Consider the following 22,171-nt stretch of genomic DNA (forward strand, 5'->3'; position numbering starts at 1 on the left):
TTTTAGGAACCCCCCTACCGGACTCATCTATGCCCAACTTGCCTCCCAAGAGGCCCATGGGCAAGGTCCCTCTTTCTCCTTCGCCTCCACCACCACGTCCACCACTATCCTTACCCCCCCTACACTACCTTGACCCGCCCTACACTACCTTGACCCACCCTACACTACCTTGACCCACCCTCCCTCTCATGGGACTTTGGAGTCTTACTCCGATACAGGCAGTCCTAGCCCTTATTCCAAGGACCTTTCGCCAATTGACCCTGGGGCTTCCGAACACCCAAGGGAGGACTACAACCTTGAACTCCACATAGACCCGGACTTATGCATTTTTCAGTCTGACAGCACAGCATACTACAGCGTCATCCAAAGTTGCCTATAATAAGGTGGTGGTTTACACTACCCCTGATGAGAACGACTTTTTGGTGGAAATGCTCTCAAAAACAGAGCATTCTGTTCAGGAGCTTCACATGCTCAAGGGCTTGATTAAGTCCACCCTGGAAATTTTCAAGGACCCGGTTAAATCTTGCCTGGTCACACCACGCATCAAGAAATAAATACAGCTGGCGGCCACCAACCCACTCTATATCAGGGGCCAGGTCCCTCCTGACTCCTTAGTAGTCACTACGGCTAGGAAGAGAGCAGCAGCCCAGGCCACTGGGGTGCACCACCTCCTGATAAGGGGAGAAAACAGATATACACTGTAGGAACATCCTTGCATTGGCACATCTTGAACTTCATAGGTCTCTTTTCCAGATATGATACAGCCCACAGGGAGGAGATGGAAGGGCTCTTGCAGCACTTCCCAGGTCAATATCCTAGGTGGGGATGGGACCTTGTAGAGGAGTGTAAAGTAATTTCTTGTGCGACTATTCAGTGTGCTTTAGATGCGTCGAATACCGCGGATAGGGGAGTCAATGTCTCGCTTATCCTCAGGCACCACTCCTGGCTCAGAGTGTCTGGATTCAAGCCAGAGGTGCAACAGCGCCATGTCAACCTGCTGTTTAATGGGGAGGTTCAGGCTCTCCTACTCTAAAGAGCCATAGAGCTTGTGCCCCTTCAACATCAGGGCAAAGGTGTCTCTTCCCTGTACTTAATCATTCCCAATAAGGACAGATCCCTCAGACTTGTCCTCAACCTCCGTCCTCTCAACAGGTGCATCTTGTCCGAACACTTCCATTTGGTCACCCTACAAGATGTCCTCCCTTTTCTCCAACAAGGCGACTTCATGGGCACAATAGACCCGAAGGGCATCTGCTTTCATATACCAATCTATCCCGCTCATCTGTGCTACCTCCGCTTCATAAGTGGCCAACACTACCAGGTACTAACTTTAACATCACTACCGCCAGAAGTGTCTTTACCAAGTGTTTACTGCAGGTAACTGCTCACTTCACTTTTTGGACCAGAAGCTACAACTCTTCTGAGCCAAGTTTGGATTACATGACTCTATTAAAACTGTGCAAGAATTCGAAAGAAAGTGAGCCTGAACGTTTTGATCAGGAACTGGCATTGATCTTTTGAATGTCTACTCATACAGTCAGTCAAAACAAACTTTATTTGGTTTGTTACAACTATATAAGTACAATTTACCTCTTATCCTAATAAAAAACATCAAAAACATAACACAGCGGTATCACAAACCATATTACTTCTCGATATACATATAGTTTAACTTTCATTTCTAAAATCGGAGTATTCTAACAGTTAAATTATTAAAATTACTTAATTCATACCTATACAACACCTCCTTAATCATGCAGCACATACTACTGTAAACACTAATTGTTCCACCCTTATATGATGCCAAGGAGGAGCATTATTAGTGCTTACTCTGTGCACTTGAGGAACACCTTGACTTTATTCATATATTTCCCCAGAGCACAGGCTATATCTAAATTCCCCATTTCCAACAAAAGATTAACGGCTTGCATCCTGTTTGTAATATTATAATTTTTAAAAATCGGACATAAAAACTCATTTCGTATATATCTAAAAACCACATACAATCTAGTAAAATATTGCAAGTAGTACCTAATGTGCAAGTGCAATTACCATTACATCCTATCATTTGGTTTCGAACCCCATTATTAGCGTAGCATGGGTTTATTCCAATTCGCATTTTTAGGACTTCCCGCCTTAAACTGTGACTTGGTAGCCGGTCCACATAGGGAAAATGTTGGTCGAGCTCCCAGACCAGTGTCATGTGGGCTACCGAGGTCTTTTGTAAAAGGTACTCCCGATCATAAGTACGGGACATATCGGACCCTTGAAGCCTTAGTTCTTTCTTACCTATTATTATGTGGTCTGGCAGCGAACGTTCCTTCAGATCGAGCACCCTATATGCATTACTTATTGATGCTCCAGTCTCTTTTGCCCAGGGTAGCTCGCTAGTGGCGATTTCCTCTTTGGCCCACTGGGAGATTTTAAAAAGCTCCCCTGCTCCCAATCGCTGCCAGAATCGTACAAGGGCCATACAAGCAGTTATCGCCCACAAGATGATTCCCAGCTCAAGTCTTGCCGCCTGTACCATAGATGATTTAGGCAGCAGGAATAAGCTTTTTAGTATATTTCCCTCCTCTCTATCCTAAGACGTCTTACCACTTATGTAAATAACCTCGGCTCCATACAAAAATTGTGGGGGCAACATTGCTTGGTAGGCTTTTTCGGACCGGTCTATCCGACATTTCTCCATAGGTATTATTGAATCTTTTTAGGCCTTTCACAGACGCCAATGCCCTCATTTTTAATGCTTGTGAATGTGTATACCATTTCAGGGTACCAGAAAACCACATTCCCAAATATCTGTAATCAGCTACTCTCTCAAGCAATACTGTGCCCAGGTACCAAGAGAACTTCGTTTTCCTCCTTCCAAAACATAACATTTTTGTCTTCTCATGTTTACTACAAATGTTTTGCTTGTACAATATTATTTAAATCGATTTCATTTTCTTTGGAGGCCTATCTCAGTCTGATCCATGATCACCAAATCATCAGCATATAGGAGGCACGATATCTGGTTTCCGCCCAGTTTCGGGTTCGCCCCTCTGACCTCTCTTAATTTTTGGGGTAGGTCTGCTAAGAACAGGGAGAATAGTAGGGGGGCGAGTAAACACCCCTGCCTTAAACCGTTTCCAATTGGGATTCTCTTCGTCAAACCTCCCTCCTTATCCAGAATTATCTGTGCCCAATTTTCTGTATGCAGTGCTTGGATTAGGGCTAACAGGTCACCCTGTATTTCATACCCTACCAATGTTGACCACAGCTGTTCCCTGTCCACCAGATCGAAAGCTGCACGGAAGTTCACGAAACAGCAGAATAAATTACCCCTCTGATCGATCGACTTCCGTGCAATGGACCAAAGAGCAAAGCAGTGGTCAACCGTTGCGTGGCCTTCTATGAACCCCCCCTGTTCTGGTGGTACTATCTGTTTGTCATCCACCCATTCCTTTAGTAAACCTAGAATTACTTTAGAGAAAACCTTTTCACCTATGTCCAGAAGGTTTATTAGGCGGTAATTATTTGGGGAGTTTACATCGCCTTTTTTGTGTATTGGCCTGACAAAAGCCCCTTTCCAATTATCTGGGAAATTGCCAGTATTTAAAATCACTTGGAACATATTAGAGAAAAACTCCGCCCACCATACTATGTTCGTTTTTATTATGATAGCTGGTAGATTATCTGGGCCTGCTGCCCGTGTTAGGTTTAATCTGTTTATTAAATCTCTAATGGGGTCTGAGGAAAAGTGTACTTTTGTTTCTTCCTTTTTTCCAGGCCAGACATTGGTCGTTGTTCCCTCCCTGTTTGGCCATTTACCATAGATTTCCTCCAGGTAGGTCACCCACTTGTCCTCTGGCACCGAGCAGTGGAGGGTCCCTAAGACTTTCCCCCTGCATTCCTGTATTAACAAAAGCCTCTCACATTTTTTCTTCAATTGCCTCAAGTAAAATCCCCCAACATTTATCCTTAAAAATCAATTTTTTATCTCTAATGGTTGCCTTATATTTTATCTTTAATTTCCTAAGTTCTATAGCCGCTTCATCACTATAATTACCTCTTAGGCGTCTCTCCTGTTTTCTAATACCAGCCTTTACTTTCCGGCATTCATCATCAAACCAATGTTTGATATTATTGGGGTGTAATTTCGCATTAATTACTGATTTTGTTTACCGTGCTTTAATTTTATCCTGAGGCATTCCACCAGTTGCCTTATTGTATCCTCATACCAGGTTATACCCTCTTCTGGTGCTAGGTTATCTAAATTCACAGTTAACTGGTGTGCACTCAGTTTCTTTATGTATTCATCAGTAATTCTCGTAGTGAGTCGCTTGGGATATTCCACCTCTACTGATAGCACTTTTTGTCTATGCGGGGAGCTATTTACCTGGAGTTCTACCTGCAGTGGATAATGATCATTACCCTCCACCCTGAGTATTTCAAACTGTTTAATTAAATGGAAATTCCAGGCCTGTATGAATGCGTAATCTATGGGGCACATTTGTTGCCCTACTTTAAAAGTACGATTCGCGGGCCGGTCCGCTTCTTTTCTTCCATTCACGCAGACCAGGCCCATGGCCCCCAACAGTTGCCCAAGCTCATCATCTTGAGTTGAGATGTCACAACGGGGAAATTGTGCAAGCTCTATTTTATATACTCCTAGCAGATCCCTCAGCCAGGAGTCCGTTTTATTGGGATTCAATCTATGATTGAAGTCCCCCAGTATCATGAACAAATCTCTTGGATAACAATCACATAGGTCTTCCAGGCTCGTTTTTAAATGTTCCAGGTCAATCTTATACTCGTTTGTTTTCCCTTTCGCACTCTACTACCCAAAGCTTAGTTGCACTTAAGTTCGAGGGGTTCCATGTCTTTAGCTATCCTTGTTGAGACCAGCGTCATCTGACCACCAGAAGGTCTACCTGATATGTTCTTTTTTGCAGGTTTTACTCATACATTTGTGCCCATCTTAGACTATTCACTTAGTAGAAACAGAGTAGAGACTAAAAGACATGCTTTTGTGTCTCTTAAAGTGGTGTGTTTTATAAACTTTTTTTATTGATTTTCTACTGCAAAAAACAAGTACACACATTGACCCTTGTACATTGTTAAGTACAGCAGTGATATCTAGTAGCTTATAGACCTGGAAACTAATGAGACTGAATCTTAGTACTGTATCCTTTGGCATGTTTTAAAAACATATTTACAATCTTTCCTGTCAAAATTCTAATTCGCATATTTGGTTATGGGCTTGAGATTGAGTGCCCACCATTGCCAAGGTGAATAACGTGCACTGTAATTATCCATTAATTACGTTTATTTATTTTTTCAACTCTGTTTATTCGCATTTTTTATTTTCAACATTTCATTGGGTGCACCATTTACATTTAGATAATTCTTCAACTTTGTCTGGGTGCCAGTGCACTGACAGTGCGGTGAGCCAATAAGGCGCTACTACAGGTACACCTATACGGCATGTGACTGAGTCTTGGGCACCCAGGCATGTCCGCAGCAGTGCGTCCCATTTCCGCGTGGAGAGACAAGTCTTATATGCGTAACTCAGTTGCAATAAAAACATTTGCAAGAAAACAAGAACATCAAAATACAGCATTGTCACCAGGATTCAGTACAAAATGCCCCTTCAGTCCCATTCCAGAGGCCCGCCTCCCTCTCCCTTTTTTCCCATGTTGTTTGTCCCTTTTCTCTGTATCCATTAATTACGTTTATATGGTCCCATTTGAAAATACAGTAATGAAAAGGGCCTTACTTAAATGATATACATTGAAATGGTAAAATGAAAAAAGATTCCAGTAAGTTCAAATTATGGTGCTCCGAAATAAAAACGCACTGCAAATCCCACAAAGGCCACACCTATTGCAAATACACTTAAAAACAAGAATGGATAATTTCCCACTATCACTTTTCTGAACGCCACTGTCTTTGATAAAAATCTGTCTAAAACATGAATTCACATTTCTTAATCTGCAGCCATCTATTAACATATAACCCAAATGTCATCTGAAAACTGTCTGTTTTTGGTTTGTGTTTTCTAAGCTGTTTTAATTTTCTGACAGGCGTGAAGAGGTGTATGGTGAAGCACAACGTGCACTCCGAACGTGCCCTACAAAAAATGAAAAGGAGAGCACAGATGGACAGATGCCACCTTTTCCAGAAATGGTCCATTACATTCAAGAAAAGGTAAATCAGGGCATGTAAATCTCATCTCCTAAAATTGTTTGCTCAGTTTAAGTCCAGCAATGGGCTATTCTTTGCTAGATAAGCATTAAAGCTTTGCTTATATTAGGCTGCAGTAAAATATTAACAAACTCTGTCCCTTTGAACTTACCCCCAGATTCATCAAGGCTACATTCTGCGAATTCCAAATTGCGATAATTACCGAATCGCAATTTAGAATTCGCAGAATGGCATTCATGAAGAAATGTGATTTTTAAAAAACGTAATCGCAATCGACCGCATTTGCCAATTGCGATTTTTTACAATCGCATAAAATTCGCAGAATCGGCCTTTTTCCATGTTCAAATTGCGATCTCGCAATTACCGAAATCGCAATTTGCGATCTCGCTAACTGCAAGATCGCAAAAACGGGAAGGTACATTTTGAGCCCATTGATGACATCACAACCAGGCAGTAGGCTGTTCCCTCCCTCATTCAGATCACTGAGCCTGAAAGTGGAATCAGTACTGGGAAGAGCTCCACTACAGTCAACTTGCAGCACCACAGCAGGACATTAACCACCTTCAAAATGTCCCAGGAAGCAGCAGGGAGCAGTGCCCGAGGGAGGAAGAGGAAGATTAAGTTTTCGGAGCAAGAACTTGAGTTCCTCATTGAGGAAGTCTGTAAGGACCATGTCGCCTTTTTGGCCAGGACTCCAGGAGGGTGCCTGAGGCTGACAAGCGCCGCATCTGGCTGCGCATCAGTGCCAAGGTCAATTCTGTCGGGGTGACCCAGCGGTCAATAGACGATTTGAAAAAGAGATGGTACGACCTCGGAGGGCGTGCCAAAGAGCGAATCGCGGAGAGGCTGGGGGAGCGACTTACCACCGGTGGAGGAGAGCCCACTGCCACACCCAACACTCCACTGGAAGACCTTGTGGGGGACACCCTGACTCCTGAAGCCTGCGTGGGGGTTACCCAGCTTGACTCGTCCAGACCCACCCAACAATCCCAAGGTAAGTGCCATGTGACTGCGACCCAGTCCCCTAACAATGCCCATGACTCCTGAGCTAGCTATTTGACAACCCCAGTAATGCAGGCCATTCACACCTGAAATGCCCTATTGCATTGTGGTAGTTGTAGTGTAACCAAAATTCCCAGATAGCCCAACACAGCCAGACCTGTCAATTCAAAGTAATTCCAAAAGCCAGTCAGGGAAAGCAAGCCGGCATGCATGTAGCAACATCTCGTATGCAAGATACATATCATTAATCATGCACCCATTTACATCACAGGTGCACCTGAGCAACCCAGCACCGACAGTGAGGCCCTACATATTGAGGAGATCCCGAAGGACACAGAGGGTGAGGGCCAAATTGCACCACGACCAGGACCATCTCAGCCACCTGCAGCAGTACCACCACCTCCCCATGTGGACAGGGCCACCCCTGCAGCCACAGGTGCCCAGCACCCCAACTGACACCCACAGCAGTGGTACAGGCCACACCACCAGCAGCCAGGAGGCAGACCAGGCGCTCAGCCGCAGTAAGATCGTAGTCCAGCGGACTGACACGCCAGCAGCGTGACGCCTCAACACGCGCGGGCAGGGCTGTCCATGTACGGGATCCTGGCCTGGCCATTGAACGCCGCATGCTCGCGGTAAATCAAAAGCAGGCTCGTCACCTGGCAGCCATACACCTGCAGCTGCATAAGACCGCCCAAAATGTTGGACAGCTCACGGAATGCATGCGAGGGCATGGCCGCAGCTGTTCGTGAGAACAGCCAGATCCTGGTATCCTAGCAGGATATCACCCGCCGCCACCGCCAGCTGCTGACCCGCCTGTCAGCCTACCCCAGGTCCAATCACATCATTGGCAATGCTACCTCACAACTTTCCAGCCGGTCCCTTCCAATGCAGGTGCAGATGGACCAGTGTTGCCAGGACGTTGCCAGGGCACTGGAACAGGTGACAGCAGCAGGGCATAGTCTGCAGCCGACTGCCCATGGTGAACCAGGGGTGGGTGATGCCAACGAGGGCACTTCAAGCCATAGCAGCATGTCCTTGCCGCTGGTGACTGAACGCTGCCGCAGCAGCAGGCCCACTGCAGCATCACGGGCCAACACTGTTATTGAGGACACCGAGAGGCGACTGGGTGCCTCCGGACGGAGGCGCCAGTGACACTTTTCACTCTGCCTGCAGGGCCATGCTGATTCTAGGAGCAAGCCCTCTACCCCTGCATGGGGACGTATGATGCAATACTGTTCTCATGTGAAAGCATGGACAACAAAGGCTACATTATTGAGAATTAACAATAAGAATTTATGGTCTCACGTAAATCCGACTCATGTCATTATTACATTTGTCATGCATGAGTGTTGTGTGAGGGGAATGGGTGCACTAGAAACAGTTCATTGTGATTTGGTTGCGGCGTCTGTGTCCTTCAGCAGGATTCTCCCCGCGTGCATGATGCACGTTTGCAGGTTGGCTGTTGTCCCCTTCTGACTCACTACCAGAGATTTCCACAGGTATCCTCCGCTAGGTAGCAATGTTGTGGAGTATTGCACATACGGCCACGATGCGGCAGCAGACCTCAGGCTGGTATTTGATGGCCCCACCAGTCTTGTGTAGGATGCGGACTCTGCTCTTTAAAAGTCCAAATGTCCACTCAATGCAATTCCGAGTGCGAATGTGAGCATCATTGTAACGCTGTTGCTGTGGTGTGGCAGGGTTGAGGTATGGGGTGAGGAGGTACTCACGGAGGCCATAGGCGCTGTCACCTGAATGAAAGGAGCAGAGTGTGAGTGCCTGTCATGCGCAGCTACATGGTCTTGATCTACTGTTTGTTGGCACGTGTACTTACCTAGAAGGTGTCCTTCGCCATAGTTTCCCCTGGCTAGTCGTGTGTGCAAGCCGCAGTGCCGGAATATGAAGGAGTCATGCGTGCTCCTCGGGTATTGTGCCACTATGTCAGTGATGATTGTCTTTGCGTTGCACACCATCTGGATGTTCAGGGAGTGGTAGGACTTGCGATTCCTGTACATGTATTCTGTCCCTTTGGGAGGGCAGATGTGGATGTGGGTACAGTCTATGCATCCAATTACATGTGGGAATTGTGCTAAGTTGTAAAATTCTAGCTTGGTTTGATTCAGGTCCTGTTGGGTGCTTGGGAATTTAATGTAATGGTGTAGGCGGCTCAACATGGCATCCAGGAAACTCCTCAGGCAGCGGGACATGGTGCTCTGGGAGATCCCCCCTGCAACGGAAACTATCCCCTGGAAGCCAGGAGATGCAGGCTGCACAAGACCTGGACATGGGTGGGCACGGCTTTGGTCCTCCTTTTTGGGTGCTGCATCAGGGGGTCAAGGTCCCGGATAAGGTTTGTAATCATTGCCCCATTCAGCAGGTACTTCGAGTAGATTTCCTCCGCAGTTTGGCCCAGCAGTGTGACCCGCTGGCGGAAAATTCGCTCCTGGATCCTGCGTCTGTTCCTTGCTGCAGCCTGGAGCCTTCGCCGCCTGACCACCATGTAGAGTCCTGGTATTGTGAATGTCCTTATGTTCCTACTGCGTCTCCTTAAGTGTGTTTGGTCAGGCCCACACCTGTGGCTAGTTTGGTGTTTTATTTATTTATTTATTTATTTTACTTCATGGTTACCACCTGGTTTGGGTTTTCCTTAAATTAGCGATTTTTAAGTTTTTCGCTAAATGCGATTTTTCATGAATTTTATTAGCGATTTCGCAATAGTATTCGCAGAATCATTGGAGTCTCGCTAATTCCGATTCGCTAAGGGGGTTCCACCTAGATTCTGCGTTTTTTTTTTTCTTTTTAATTGCGAATTCGCAAAATATTTTTTGCGATTTCGCAAAATGGTCTATTTTCTTTTCATGAATTGCGATCGCAATAGCTATTGCGATCGCAATAGCTAATTCGCAGCTATTGCGATCACCATTTTGGTTGATGAATCTCCTTGTTAATCTTTAGTTGGAGCAGGTGAGGATTCCTCATTCATTTGAATGCTTTTATGAGTCTCTGTAGCATCAGAAATACTGTTCTCCCAGCTGTACACTAAGATGGGCATGACTATCTTCTCAAGATGTCTGGTAACATGTGTTGCTTATTAGGAACTGAAGAGAGGGGAATACTGTTTAAATCAATTTTCTGCCTAGTATTCAAAAGATAGTGACTAAAATCAGTAAATGGGCAATTTTACAATTTGGACGTTACGATCTAAAAAGTCTGAGTCATAAACTGTCTTGATGGACTTAAAAGGTAACATCCATGAGCTAGTGCCTGTAGATAATACTAGCAGCCCGTCCCGACGTTGTCCAGGAGCAAAAGGCTTGGGAGCAATCAGGCTTCAGGGCCCCGGCCAGCCCCGACGTTGTCCGTGGGTCCCCCGGAGCGCACCCGCGGCTGCTTCACCTACCTTAGCCACCGCTCCACCCCGTGCTCCTGTGTTCACCGCTTCGCCGCTCCTCGCGGCTCCTCACCGCTCCTCCCCGCCTGTCCATCGCTCTTCACTGCTCCTCCCCGCCGTCCGCTGCTCCTCACCGCTCCTCCCCGCCTGTCCGCCGCTCCTCCCCGCGCTCATGTCCACCGCTCCTCCTCGCGCTCCTGTACGCCGCTCCTCCCCACGCTCCTGATGTCAGCACGCACGTCGCGGCTGGCGCTACTTCCAAGGGACTACTTTTTTTTATAGTACATTTTTTAAACAACGTATATATATTTTTTTTATATAGCCTATGTCCATCTGTTTGCCCTGACGTTTTCAAAGATGTATTGGGTGTTTGGATTGGTGGTGTAGTTTTCGAGTTTACCTGGCTCAAAGGACACAGTTCTCTCTTTATAATAGTAGTATAGATATCTGTTCGAGGAATATAGGCTGCAGATTACACACTGTGCATAGATCGCCACCTGGTGTTGGGCCCGGATGTTTGTAGTTTGTTGTTGTCCTGAAAAGTTCTTTGGAAGTCACGAGATAGGTGACTCCTCCTTTGGACCCCATTGCGCATGGGCATCGGCTCCATCCTCAGATTGTTTCGTTTTTTTCCGCCATCGGGCTCAGATGTGTTTCCTGCGCTCCGGTTTGAAACCGAATTTCCTTTGGCGCTCAATCCTCACCCAGTTCGACGGTATTGTTTCGATCGCGCTCCACATTGACGCGATTCTTCAACGCTTTGAAGTCATCGATTCCGGTCGTCGTAGAAGGCCGTCGGGCCTACCTAGGCCTTTCTCTCTGGCTCATGGAAAGGACGCCATTCAAGAAGTGTCCTTAATGTGGGTCGAAGTTTCCCCACACCGATCTACATGAGGTGTGCAACCTTTGCCTCTCACCGGAGCACGAGGCCAAAGACTGTTCCGCTTGTGAATCTTTCTGCTCCAGGAAGACAATTCGGGACCGACGAGCTCGAAGAACAATGGCTCGCTCGTCAGCTTCGATCCCCGACAACATCTTTGAAGAGGGCGTCGACGTGCGACAACACCAACACGCCGAAGGAAGTGCCAGCTCCTCTGATGCCGAAGACTCAGACGTCAAGGACATCACTCAAGCTCTACGGGTCGTAAGTAAGACCGTCGACCCCAACCCTTCATCGACACCCTCAAAAAAGGCTTCGGTCACACCCTCACCTTCTGGCCCGGGTGCACACCGAGAAACTGCTTCCCACGCCCCGCCTTTGGGCCTGGCAAAGAAACCTACTAAGCCTTCAGGCGGCTCGGGCTCAGCCTATTCCCGGTGCCGATCCTATACCGACACTGAAGAAGAAGCCGTCTTCCTCAACCACGCCGACCACTGCTCCGACACCTAAGCATACAGCGCCGAAGACTGGCAGCGGCTCATTGATGTTGAAACCGCTCTATGAGCCGAGTAAAAAACCACCCAAAGGCCCCGATTCACACGCTTCGGAGCCGAAAAAAAACTCGGAACCGAAAAAATATGTTCCGGTAAAAGACATTTCGAAAGGTCACACTTCTAAACCAAAAGACCCTAGACCAGCTACTGACTCGGTGCCGAAAAAACCTCCAGAACCGAAAACTTTGACGTCGAAGGATCTGCCCTGTACAGAAGAACTTTTTACACCAGATCCTAATGAAAAAACTCTTGTAAAGGATCCTAAGACTGGCCAGCTAGCTCTTGGCTCCAAGAAGAGACCACTAGAGGCGCCCGCACCTCCTCCTCCTCCAAAGAAGAGAGACATTGCAACCTCTCCATTAACGGTCCCTTCTCCACCACCTCCCCATACTGTCCCTCCTCCTACACCTCCTCCACCACATCATTCACCTACACCATCCACTAATCCAGATGATGTGGATACAGACTCTTATGAGACAGGTGGGGATGCACATGACCCAGCAGGGACCAATAGTCCCCCTCAATCGCCTAATCCATGGGATGATTAGAACACCCCTGATGTGCCTTACGTCCCACAAGACGATGTATATCCTTTTAGACCTTCCCCACCAGAGGACACTATAGGTTTTAACCTACTAGTCCAGAGAGCTGCCCAGTACAATTGGTTTGACTTGCACACCAATACTGTGGAGGAAGATTTCCTATTAGACACTTTTGATAACACACAAAGGTCTACTGCCATTTTGCCAATGCTTAAAAGTGCCATCAAGCACGCAACAGAGGTTTATAAAGATCCTGTAAGGGCTCTGGTCCTCAACCCTCGCATTGAGAAAAAATATAAAACTGCCCCTACAGACACAGTTCACATTAGAGGTCCAGCACCACTAGATTCTTTAGTAGTGTCTAATGCACGTAAACGTGCTAATTCACAAACATCAGATGAGGCCTCACCACCAGATATAGAATCTAAGCTCCTTGACACCTCCGGTAAACGAACAGCGTCACAGGCAGCCAACATTTGGCGCGTTGCCAATACCCAAGCGGTGTTGGCAAGATATGACCGGGCACATTATGATGAACTGGAGTCCATAATGCAGCATCTACCAGACAAATCTAAAAATAGGGGCAATGAACTTGTACACGAAGGTAAAAATATTATTACTTCCATTCGTTGTGCTCTAGATGCTGCAGATACTGCCTCAAGGGCAATCAATACCAGTACCCCTTTGCGGAGACATGCCTTGCTACGTGTTTCAGGTTTTAAACCTGAGGTACAAAATTCCATCCTCAATCAGCCATTTGATGAGCTGCATTTATTTGGCCCTAATGTCGATGTGTCTCTAGAGAAAATGAAAAAAGACACCGACACAGCAAAATCTATGGGAGCCTTGCAGCAGCAAGCTCCCAGACGTTCTTTCCGTCGCTCATCATATAGAGCCAACACAAGAGGCTACTCTCCCGAAAGCCCCTCCACTTCCTATAAAACCCCTAGCTAATCCACATACACTAAGAGCTACCAGAGAGGTTATTACAGGGGTAACAACAACAAAGGCAGAGGCAAAACCAACAACTCCCACTCTGCCTCCACCCCTACCCAATGACTTTCCTCCCCTTCCCCCCCCAACATTCCACTCATGTGGGGGAAATACTGCAGCAATTCCTTCCTGCCTGGACCAACATCACATCAGACCGGTGGGTGCGACAAATTATTCAGTCAGGTTACTGCCTAGAACTAACATCTACCCCACCCCCAACATACCACCTAAACAGTGTCTAATGTCACAAGAACATCTATCACTGGTAAAGCAAGAAGTAGTATCTCTGCTAGAAAAAAGTGCAAAAGAACTAGTTCCTCTGCACCAACAAAACAAAGGGGTTTACTCCCTATATTTTCTCATCCCAAAAAAGGACCGCTCTCTAAGGCCTATTCTGGACCTCAGACCGCTAAACATATACATGCAGTCAGACCATTTTCACATGGTCACACCAACAAGTCCTTCCTCTGCTGTTACAAAACAACTTCCTTGCTACTCTAGATCTCAAGGACGCATACTTCCACATTCCCATTCACAAGGCTCACAGGATGTATCTCAGATTTGCAATAGACGGGCAGCACTATCAATTCAAAGTACTCTCATTCGGAGTCACAACAGCACAAAGAGTATTCACTAAGAGCCTAGCAGTAGTGGCAGCACATTTACGAAGACCGCACATCCATGTCTTCCCGTACCTCGACGACTGGCTCATAAAAGTCAGTTCATGCAACCAGTGTGTAGAACACACTCATGCCACAATCCAACTGCTCCACATCTTGGGGTTCACAATAAACCACACCAAGTCTCATCTGCAACCATCCAAAGTACAGCAGTACCTTGGTGCTACAATAAACACCTCAACAGCGCTAGCTTATCCCACTCCAGTTAGGATAGCCAGCATGCAAACTCTTCTCACACATTTTCAGCCTCAACACTCCCTTCCAGCACGAGTGTTCATGCAACTCATAGGGATGATGGCCTCTTGCATTTTCATAGTGCCCCATGCAAGACTTCAAATGCGTCCTCTACAAGAGTGCCTATCACGTCAATGGAACCAGGCTCAACGTCAATTAACAGACCTAGTGTTGGTAGACGGTCGGACACATCGCTCTCTGCAGTGGTGGAACACCAAAAACCTTTTGAAGGGATGACCGTTCCTAGAGCCAGTTCCTGAGAAAATATTGACAGCTGATGCATCGGTCTCCGGCTTGGGGGCCCACCTACTGCAACACACCAGCAAGGCAGGTGGACACCGCAACAAAAGCTACTCCACATCAATCTGAAAGAAACACGTTAGTGTTAGATTCCTTACCTTAGAATATCCCCAGGCATCAGTCTGGATCCGGAAACTTTTGCGTAGCAGTACCCCTGCGCGTCGGTAGGCGTCGTCTGCAGGCGTCCCCTGCGGCTCCGCGTCCGTCGTCGGCGTCGTGCGCCGTGATGACGTCGCTGGAGTATATAGACGCCGCCTCCGCGCGCTGACGTCAGTTCTTCTTTTTTCCGCGCCAGTGGACGCAGATCTGAAGAGCAGTACTCCGGTCTTTGACCAAGTTTTTCGAAGTTAAATACTCACTTGTGCCTGATAGGATGCCTGGGTTCAAGCACTGTGATGACTGTGAGCGCACGATGTCGGTCACAGACCATCACCGCCTCTGTCTCTGGTGTCTGGGCCCGACCACGACATGGACTCCTGCGTCGACTGCCGGGCCCTCACCAACAAGGCTAGGCGGGAGCGGTCCCGCAAGCTACTGGAGCTCCGGGTGTCGGCCCCACGTCGGGACCGGGAGCGGTCCCGGTCCGGCCGGAGGTCGAGAGAGCGTTCGAGGGAACGATCGCGGAGCCGCGCCGAGCGTTCCGGAAGTCGACACCACTCGTCAGGCTCGTCAGGTAGGAAGCATAAGAAGTCGGGGCGTCGTCATCGTACCCCCGACTCCCCCCCGACGCTCGCGCGATGCGGCCGGGGGCTCGGGTGACCCCAACCCCGCGGCTCCGCGAGAGTCGCCGGCGCGGCCTGCCTCATACCCTCCGGTCCCTGGGCACGGTGCGACGCCTGAGGAGATCGAGGCGTTCCTCATGGCCATGAGGGCGCTCGGTTCTCCGACGGGGCCTACGGTGCCTTCGGGCCCAGTGCTACCGTCTGGGGGTCCTGGCGGTTCGGGTGTCCCTGCCTCGGCGCCGTCGGGTGCTCCGGCCCCGGCGCCGCCGACGGCTCCGACCCCGGCACCGCAAGGGCCTTCGGGATCGGCGCCGGCTGGTCTTCCGGCCTCCCCGGCGCCGTTGCCATCGGGGTTACCCCCGACGCCGCCCCCGCGCGACGCCGGTTCTCCGGTGCCGGCTCCGGCCGGCTCCGGGGTTCCGGCGCCGGCTCCGGGCGGCGCCGTCCCCTTACCTTCCCCGACGCCGGACGCGGCGCCGGACGGGCGTCGCTCGACGCCGGTCCCGGCGCCGATGGGGCCCATGAACCCCGAGGAGCCGGTCTACATCGTTGACTCCGAATACGGAGGTGATGAAGAGTTCGGTGAAGGTTGGGAGGGGTCCGAGGACCCTCTGTCACGCGAGTGCCAGTATGACCCGGACTGGACAGGTGACTTGGGGGATGCCAGTGGTCTGGACGACTCTCCTAACCCTGGTTTGATCTCTCCTCCTACCGTGGCATCGGTGGAGGGAGCTGCATATTCTGTGGTGCTGATGAGGGCTGCCAAGGCCTTACACCTTGAGCTCCCCGTCGCGGCCGTGAGGCCTAACATCCTCACCGAGGTCTTCAAACCGCAGTCATGCCCACAGGAGCCACTGCTGCCGTTTAATGAAGCCTTGTCAGACGTTCTGTTGGGCACTTGGTCCAGGCCCGCTTCAGGTCCGCCTGTTGATCGGAACGTGGCCAGGCGCCACCGTCCTTGTCCGGACGACCCCAAGTTCCTGTCTACCCACCCCACTCCTGAGAGTCTGGTGATCCAGGCCTCGACCTCCCAGTCCGCATTCCCGTCGGCCCCGCCCGACCGGGAATCCAAGAGGTATGACCAATTTGGCAAAAAGGTCTTCTCGTCCATTAGTTTGGGCCTGCGGTCTTGCAACACCGCCTGCCTCTTGGGCCGCTACACCCACTCTGTGTGGGATACGGTCGCGGAACTGCTGCCAGAATGCCCCATGGAGGTGCGGGCAAAACTCGGTCAGGCTGTGGCTGAGGGCCGAGATGCAGCGAAATATTCGATACGGTGTGGTCTTGATACGACCGACTCGCTGGGCAGAGCTATGTCAACGACAGTGGCGATTCGTCGCCACGCCTGGTTGAGATCCGCCAATTTTTCGGCAGACGTCCAAAATACACTGATGGACATGCCGTTCGATGGCTGTCACCTCTTCGGTGACAAGGCGGACCACGCGCTGGAACGCTTCAAGGACTCCAGGGTCACGGCCAAGTCCTTGGGTCTCTCGACCCAGCGTCAGCAAACGGGTTCGTTTCGTCCCTTTCGTGGCCAAGGAAGGGGCGCCCCCACACGTGCTGCCAGCCACGCGCCGCAACAATCCTTTCAACGCGGTGGCGGCCGTGGAAACCGCCGTGGCGGCGGTCGGGGACAACGGCGGGGTCAGACCACACCTTCCCCCGCAGCATCTACCCCAAAATCCTCCTAGTCCGTGCTTTCGGCCCCATGTGACGCCAGTGGGTGGCAGGGTTCGCCATCACCACGCTCACTGGCGCACGATCACTTCGGACAGGTGGGTGCTGCAAATCGTCCGAAGGGGCTACTCCCTCCCCTTCGAGACCTCTCCTCCAGCCATGCCACCGCAGAACCACCGTGTGCCGGGGGACCACTTGACACTTCTGCAGGAGGAAGTTACGGCCCTCTTGGCCAAGGGGGCCATCGAGCGCGTTCCTGGGCCAGAAGTAGGGCGTGGTTGTTATTCCCACTACTTTCTGGTGCCCAAGAAGGACAAGGGGGGCCTACGTCCTATCTTGGATCTAAGGAACGTCAACGGCTTCCTCCGGAAGGAGAAGTTCAAGATGTTGACGTTAGCTCAGGTCTTGGCTGCCCTAGACCCACAAGACTGGATGGTAGCGTTGGACTTGCAGGACGCCTATTTTCACATCCCCGTCCTGCCGGCCCACCGGCGTTACCTGCGGTTCACGGTAGGCCAGGAGCATTTTCAGTTTATCGTGCTTCCCTTCGGCCTTACCAGCGCCCCACGGGTGTTCACAAAGGTGATGGCGGTGGTCGCAGCCCATCTGCGCAGGTTGGGGGTTTCAGTCTTCCCCTACCTAGACGACTGGTTGTTGAAGGCGGGCTCGCCCCAGACAGTCGTCCACCACCTTCAGATGACGGCAGACCTCTTGCACGACCTGGGGTTCTCCATCAATGTGCCGAAATCACACCTGTGTCCCTCTCAAAAGCTCCTTTTCATCGGAGCGGTTCTGGACTCGGCGCAGTTTCGGGTTTATCCTCCGGAACGGCGGGTTCGGGATATTCAGGCTTTGATTCCCATCTTTCAGCCGCTATCCCGGGTTTCGGTCAGTTTGACGCTGCGGCTGCTGGGACTGATGGCTTCCTGCATCCTTCTGGTGCATCACGCTCGGTGGCGGATGCGGGCTCTGCAGTGGGACCTGAAGTTTCAGTGGGCCCAGCATCAGGGCAACTTGTCCGACCACGTCTTGATCTCGGAGGGCACTGCGAGACAACTGCAGTGGTGGCTTACGGACCGCGATTGGGTCAGGGGCAAGTCCCTCTCCCTTCCCCAACCGGAGCACGTTGTCGTGACGGACGCGTCCCTCCAGGGCTGGGGTGGCCACTTGGGAGAGGCAGAGATCAGAGGCATCTGGTCTCCGGCGGAGTCCCGGCTCCATATCAACCTGTTGGAGCTGCGGGCGATTCGTCTGGCACTGAAGGCATTCCTCCCCTTTGTCAACGGGAGTGTGGTGCAGGTGTTCACCGACAACACCACCGCCATGTGGTACTGCAACAAACAGGGCGGTGTGGGGTCGTGGACCCTTTGCCAGGAGGCTCTGCGCCTCTGGCAATGGCTGGAACGTCAGGGCGTGACTCTGACGGTTCAACACCTGGCAGGTTCTCTGAACGCCAGGGCGGACGAACTCAGCCGTCGGTGCTCGATGGATCACGAATGGCGTCTGAACTCGGACGTGGCGCAAGGCATCTTTCTGCGATGGGGAGAGCCTTGGTTAGATCTATTCGCCACCGAAGAGAACGCGCAATGTCATCAGTTCTGCGCGTTGGAGTTTCCAAGACGGCACTCGCACGGCGACGCCTTTCGGCGCGAGTGGAGTTGCGGTCTGTTATACGCCTTTCCGCCTATACCACTTCTGCCCAGAGTGCTGAAGAAGATCAGGCGCGACCGGGCCCAAGTTATCCTTGTGGCTCCGGACTGGGCTCGAAGATACTGGTATCCCGAGCTACTCAGCATGTCAGTCGGTCCCCCGATCCGCCTGCCCCTTCAGGAGGACCTTCTGTCGCAGCAGCAGGGGACGGTCCTCCACCCGAACCTGTCCAGTCTCCACCTCCATGCTTGGAGATTGAGCGGCGGCAGTTGAGGCCATTTGACTTGCCTCCTGAAGTCTGTGATGTTATTCTGGCAGCCAGGCGTCCCTCCACTAAGTCGGTATACGCCTGTCGGTGGAACAGATTTGTGGCATGGTGCACAGCAAAGGCTGTGGATCCTCTTTCTGCCCCTCTTTCGGAGGTTCTTCTGTTTCTTCTTTCTCTTGCCCAGCAGGGCTCTGCTCTGGGCACTATCAAGGGCTACCTTTCTGCCCTTTCAGCCTTTTTAAGGCTTCCTGATCAGCCTTCTTTGTTCAAATCCCCGATTGTAACTCGATTCTTGAAAGGCATCACTCACATGTTTCCACCTGTTCCGTTTGTGATGCCTCAGTGGGATTTGAACCTGGTTCTGACCTTTCTAATGTGTGCTCCCTTTGAGCCCCTTCATTCTTGTCCTCTCCGTCTCCTGACTTTAAAGACGGCTTTCCTGGTTGCCATCACCTCTGCCAGGAGAGTGAGTGAGCTCCAGGCTCTTTCTGTCCAACCTCCTTTCCTGTCCATTCATCCTGATAAGGTGGTTCTGAGGACTAGACCTTCTTTCCTGCCCAAGGTTGTTTCGGCCTTTCACATCGGGTAGTCCATCACCCTCCCTTCCTTCTTCCCGCCTCCGCATCCTTCAAAGGATGAAGAGCGGCTCCATCGTCTGGACCCAAAACGTGCGCTTTCATTTTACATGGATCGCACACGCCAGTTCCGGGTGGATGACCAACTGTTTGTTGGCTACGTGGGTGCGAAGAAGGGACGGGCGGTCTGTAAACGAACCATCTCTCGATGGGTCGTCCTCTGCATCAAAGCGTGCTACTCTTTGGCTCGGAAGGAGCCTCCTGTTGGGCTGAGGGCCCATTCCACTCGGGCCACGGCGGCTACCACTGCCCTGGGCCGGGGAGTCCCCTTGCAGGACATTTGCCAAGCGGCTACGTGGGCCTCGCTGCACACCTTTGCGAGGCACTACTGCCTGGACAGTCAAGTCCGGAGGGATGGCTTCTTTGGCCGTTCTGTCCTCCAGGACTTTCTGGTGTAGTTTGTATTGGTTCGCAGACCCACCACCGGGGTTGGTATTGCTGGGGTATGTATTCTAAGGTAAGGAATCTGACACTAACGTGTTTCTTTCAGATGAACAAGTTACTTACCTTCGGTAACGATATATCTGTAAGAAACATTAGTTAGTGTTAGATTCCTTACCGATCCCACCCATCCTCCCCGTTCTGCGAACTGATACCTAGGGTTAAGGACATCCCTTTCAGGGCCCTAGTTTTACATGGCACCAGTGTTAGTTCTCTCATGGCTCTGCGTCTCCTGGCGCGGAAATGCTGTGTGCAAAGAACTGACGTCAGCGCGCGGAGGCGGCGTCTATATACTCCAGCGACGTCATCACGGCGCACGACGCCGACAACGGACGCGGAGCCGCAGGGGACGCCTGCAGACGACGCCTACCGACGCGTAGGGGTACTGCTACGCAAAAGTTTCCGGATCCAGACTGACGCCTGGGGATATTCTAAGGTAAGGAATCTAACACTAACTAATGTTTCTTACAGATATATCGTTACCGAAGGTAAGTAACTTGTTCATCTGGAGTTACTAGCTATATTCCTAGTACTAAAAGCTTTCCAAAATCAAGTATCAAACAAAGCTGTGTTAGTCCACACAGACAACATGACAGCCATGTATTACATACAGAAACAGGGCGGAACACACTCCCTGCAACTCTCTCAACTAGCACAGGACATATGGCGGTGGGCTATACCTCAAAACATATTTCTTCTAGCCCAGCATGTTCCAGGAGTACAAAATACCATAGCGGATCTGTTAAGTCGTCAGACTTCAACCATTCTTTCAGATATGGGGACAACCTCAGATAGACCTCTTTGCCACCCACGAAAACGCCGAATGCCCAAGCTCCGCCGCCAGATATCCACACCCACTGTCAAAAGGCAATGCGATATGGATGAACTGGCCGAACAAATTTGCGTACGCTTTTTCTTCCTCTACCACTCATGCCACTAGTAGTACGCAAACTACAGAAGCATTCTCTAACCCTCATCCTAGTTGCTCCAATGTGGGTCAGACAGCTGTGGTACACCACACTGCTACAACTGTCTGTAGTACCGCACCAAAAATTATACCTGTCTCCACACCTTTTAAAACAGAACTGTGGAGAGATTAGGCACCCGGACCCAGCTCAGCTCAACCTTAGGATCTGGCTTCTGAAATCCTAGAATTTGGATATCTTAACCTTCCTACAGACTGCATGAATGTCATAAAAGAAGCTAGACTCCCAACCACTAGAGCATGTTATGCAGCTAAGTGGAAACGCTTTGTAATATATTTTCACAACAACAATATTAATCCCCTAGATGTGTCTATTCCACACATTATAGGATACTTACTGTATCTCCAAAGATGTAACTTAGCCTACACATATATTAGACTGCATCTGGCTGCAATAGTAGCAGATCTGCAAAACAGACAGCATCTATCTCTGTTCAGAGTGCCTGCTATTAAAGCCTTTATGGAAGGCCTTAAGAGAATAATTCCTTCCAGAGTACCACCTTCACCTGTGTGGAATTTGAATATTGTTCTCACACGGCTAATGGGACCTCCCTTCCAACCATTACATAAATGTGAACTACAATTTTTAACATGGAAGGTTGCATTCCTAGTAGCTATTACTTCTCTGCGAAGAGTTAGTGAACTACAAGCACTAACCATTCAAAAACCCTTCTTGCAAATGCATCATAATAAGGTCGTTCTATGCACTTATCCGAAATTCCTGCCCAAAGTCATTTCTCCCTTCCACCTCAACCAATCTGTGGAACTGCCCGTTTTCCTCTCGCAGCCACAGACAGTAGCAGAAAGAGCTCTTCATACCCTAGATGTCAAAAGAGCATTGCTATACTATATTGAGAGAACACAACCCTTTCGTAAGACAAAACAACTTTTTGTGTCTTTCTCACCACCACACAAAGGTAATCCCATTTCAAAATCTGAGATAGCTAGATGGATTGTCAAATGTATACAGATTTGCTACCACAAAGCTAAACGTACTTTATCTGTTCCTCCTAAAGCCAACT

At 49.9% G+C, this 22,171-nt stretch overlaps 1 protein-coding gene across 2 annotated transcripts in view; it reads left to right on the forward strand.

Moving 5' to 3' along the window:
* The window catches only part of ECPAS (Ecm29 proteasome adaptor and scaffold), a 780,178-nt gene that overhangs the window by 182,221 nt on the left and 575,786 nt on the right, over nt 1–22,171 (forward strand). For both annotated transcript variants that reach the window (XM_086962068.1, XM_086962067.1), the window contains exon 16: nt 6,069–6,192. In XM_086962068.1, the coding sequence (XP_086818194.1) occupies nt 6,069–6,192 (124 nt within the window). The remainder of the gene's footprint in view (nt 1–6,068; nt 6,193–22,171) is intronic.

This window comes from Lissotriton vulgaris, chromosome 3_1 (genome assembly GCF_964263255.1).
Source record: "Lissotriton vulgaris chromosome 3_1, aLisVul1.2, whole genome shotgun sequence".
In the NCBI taxonomy this organism is placed as follows: domain Eukaryota; kingdom Metazoa; phylum Chordata; class Amphibia; order Caudata; family Salamandridae; genus Lissotriton; species Lissotriton vulgaris.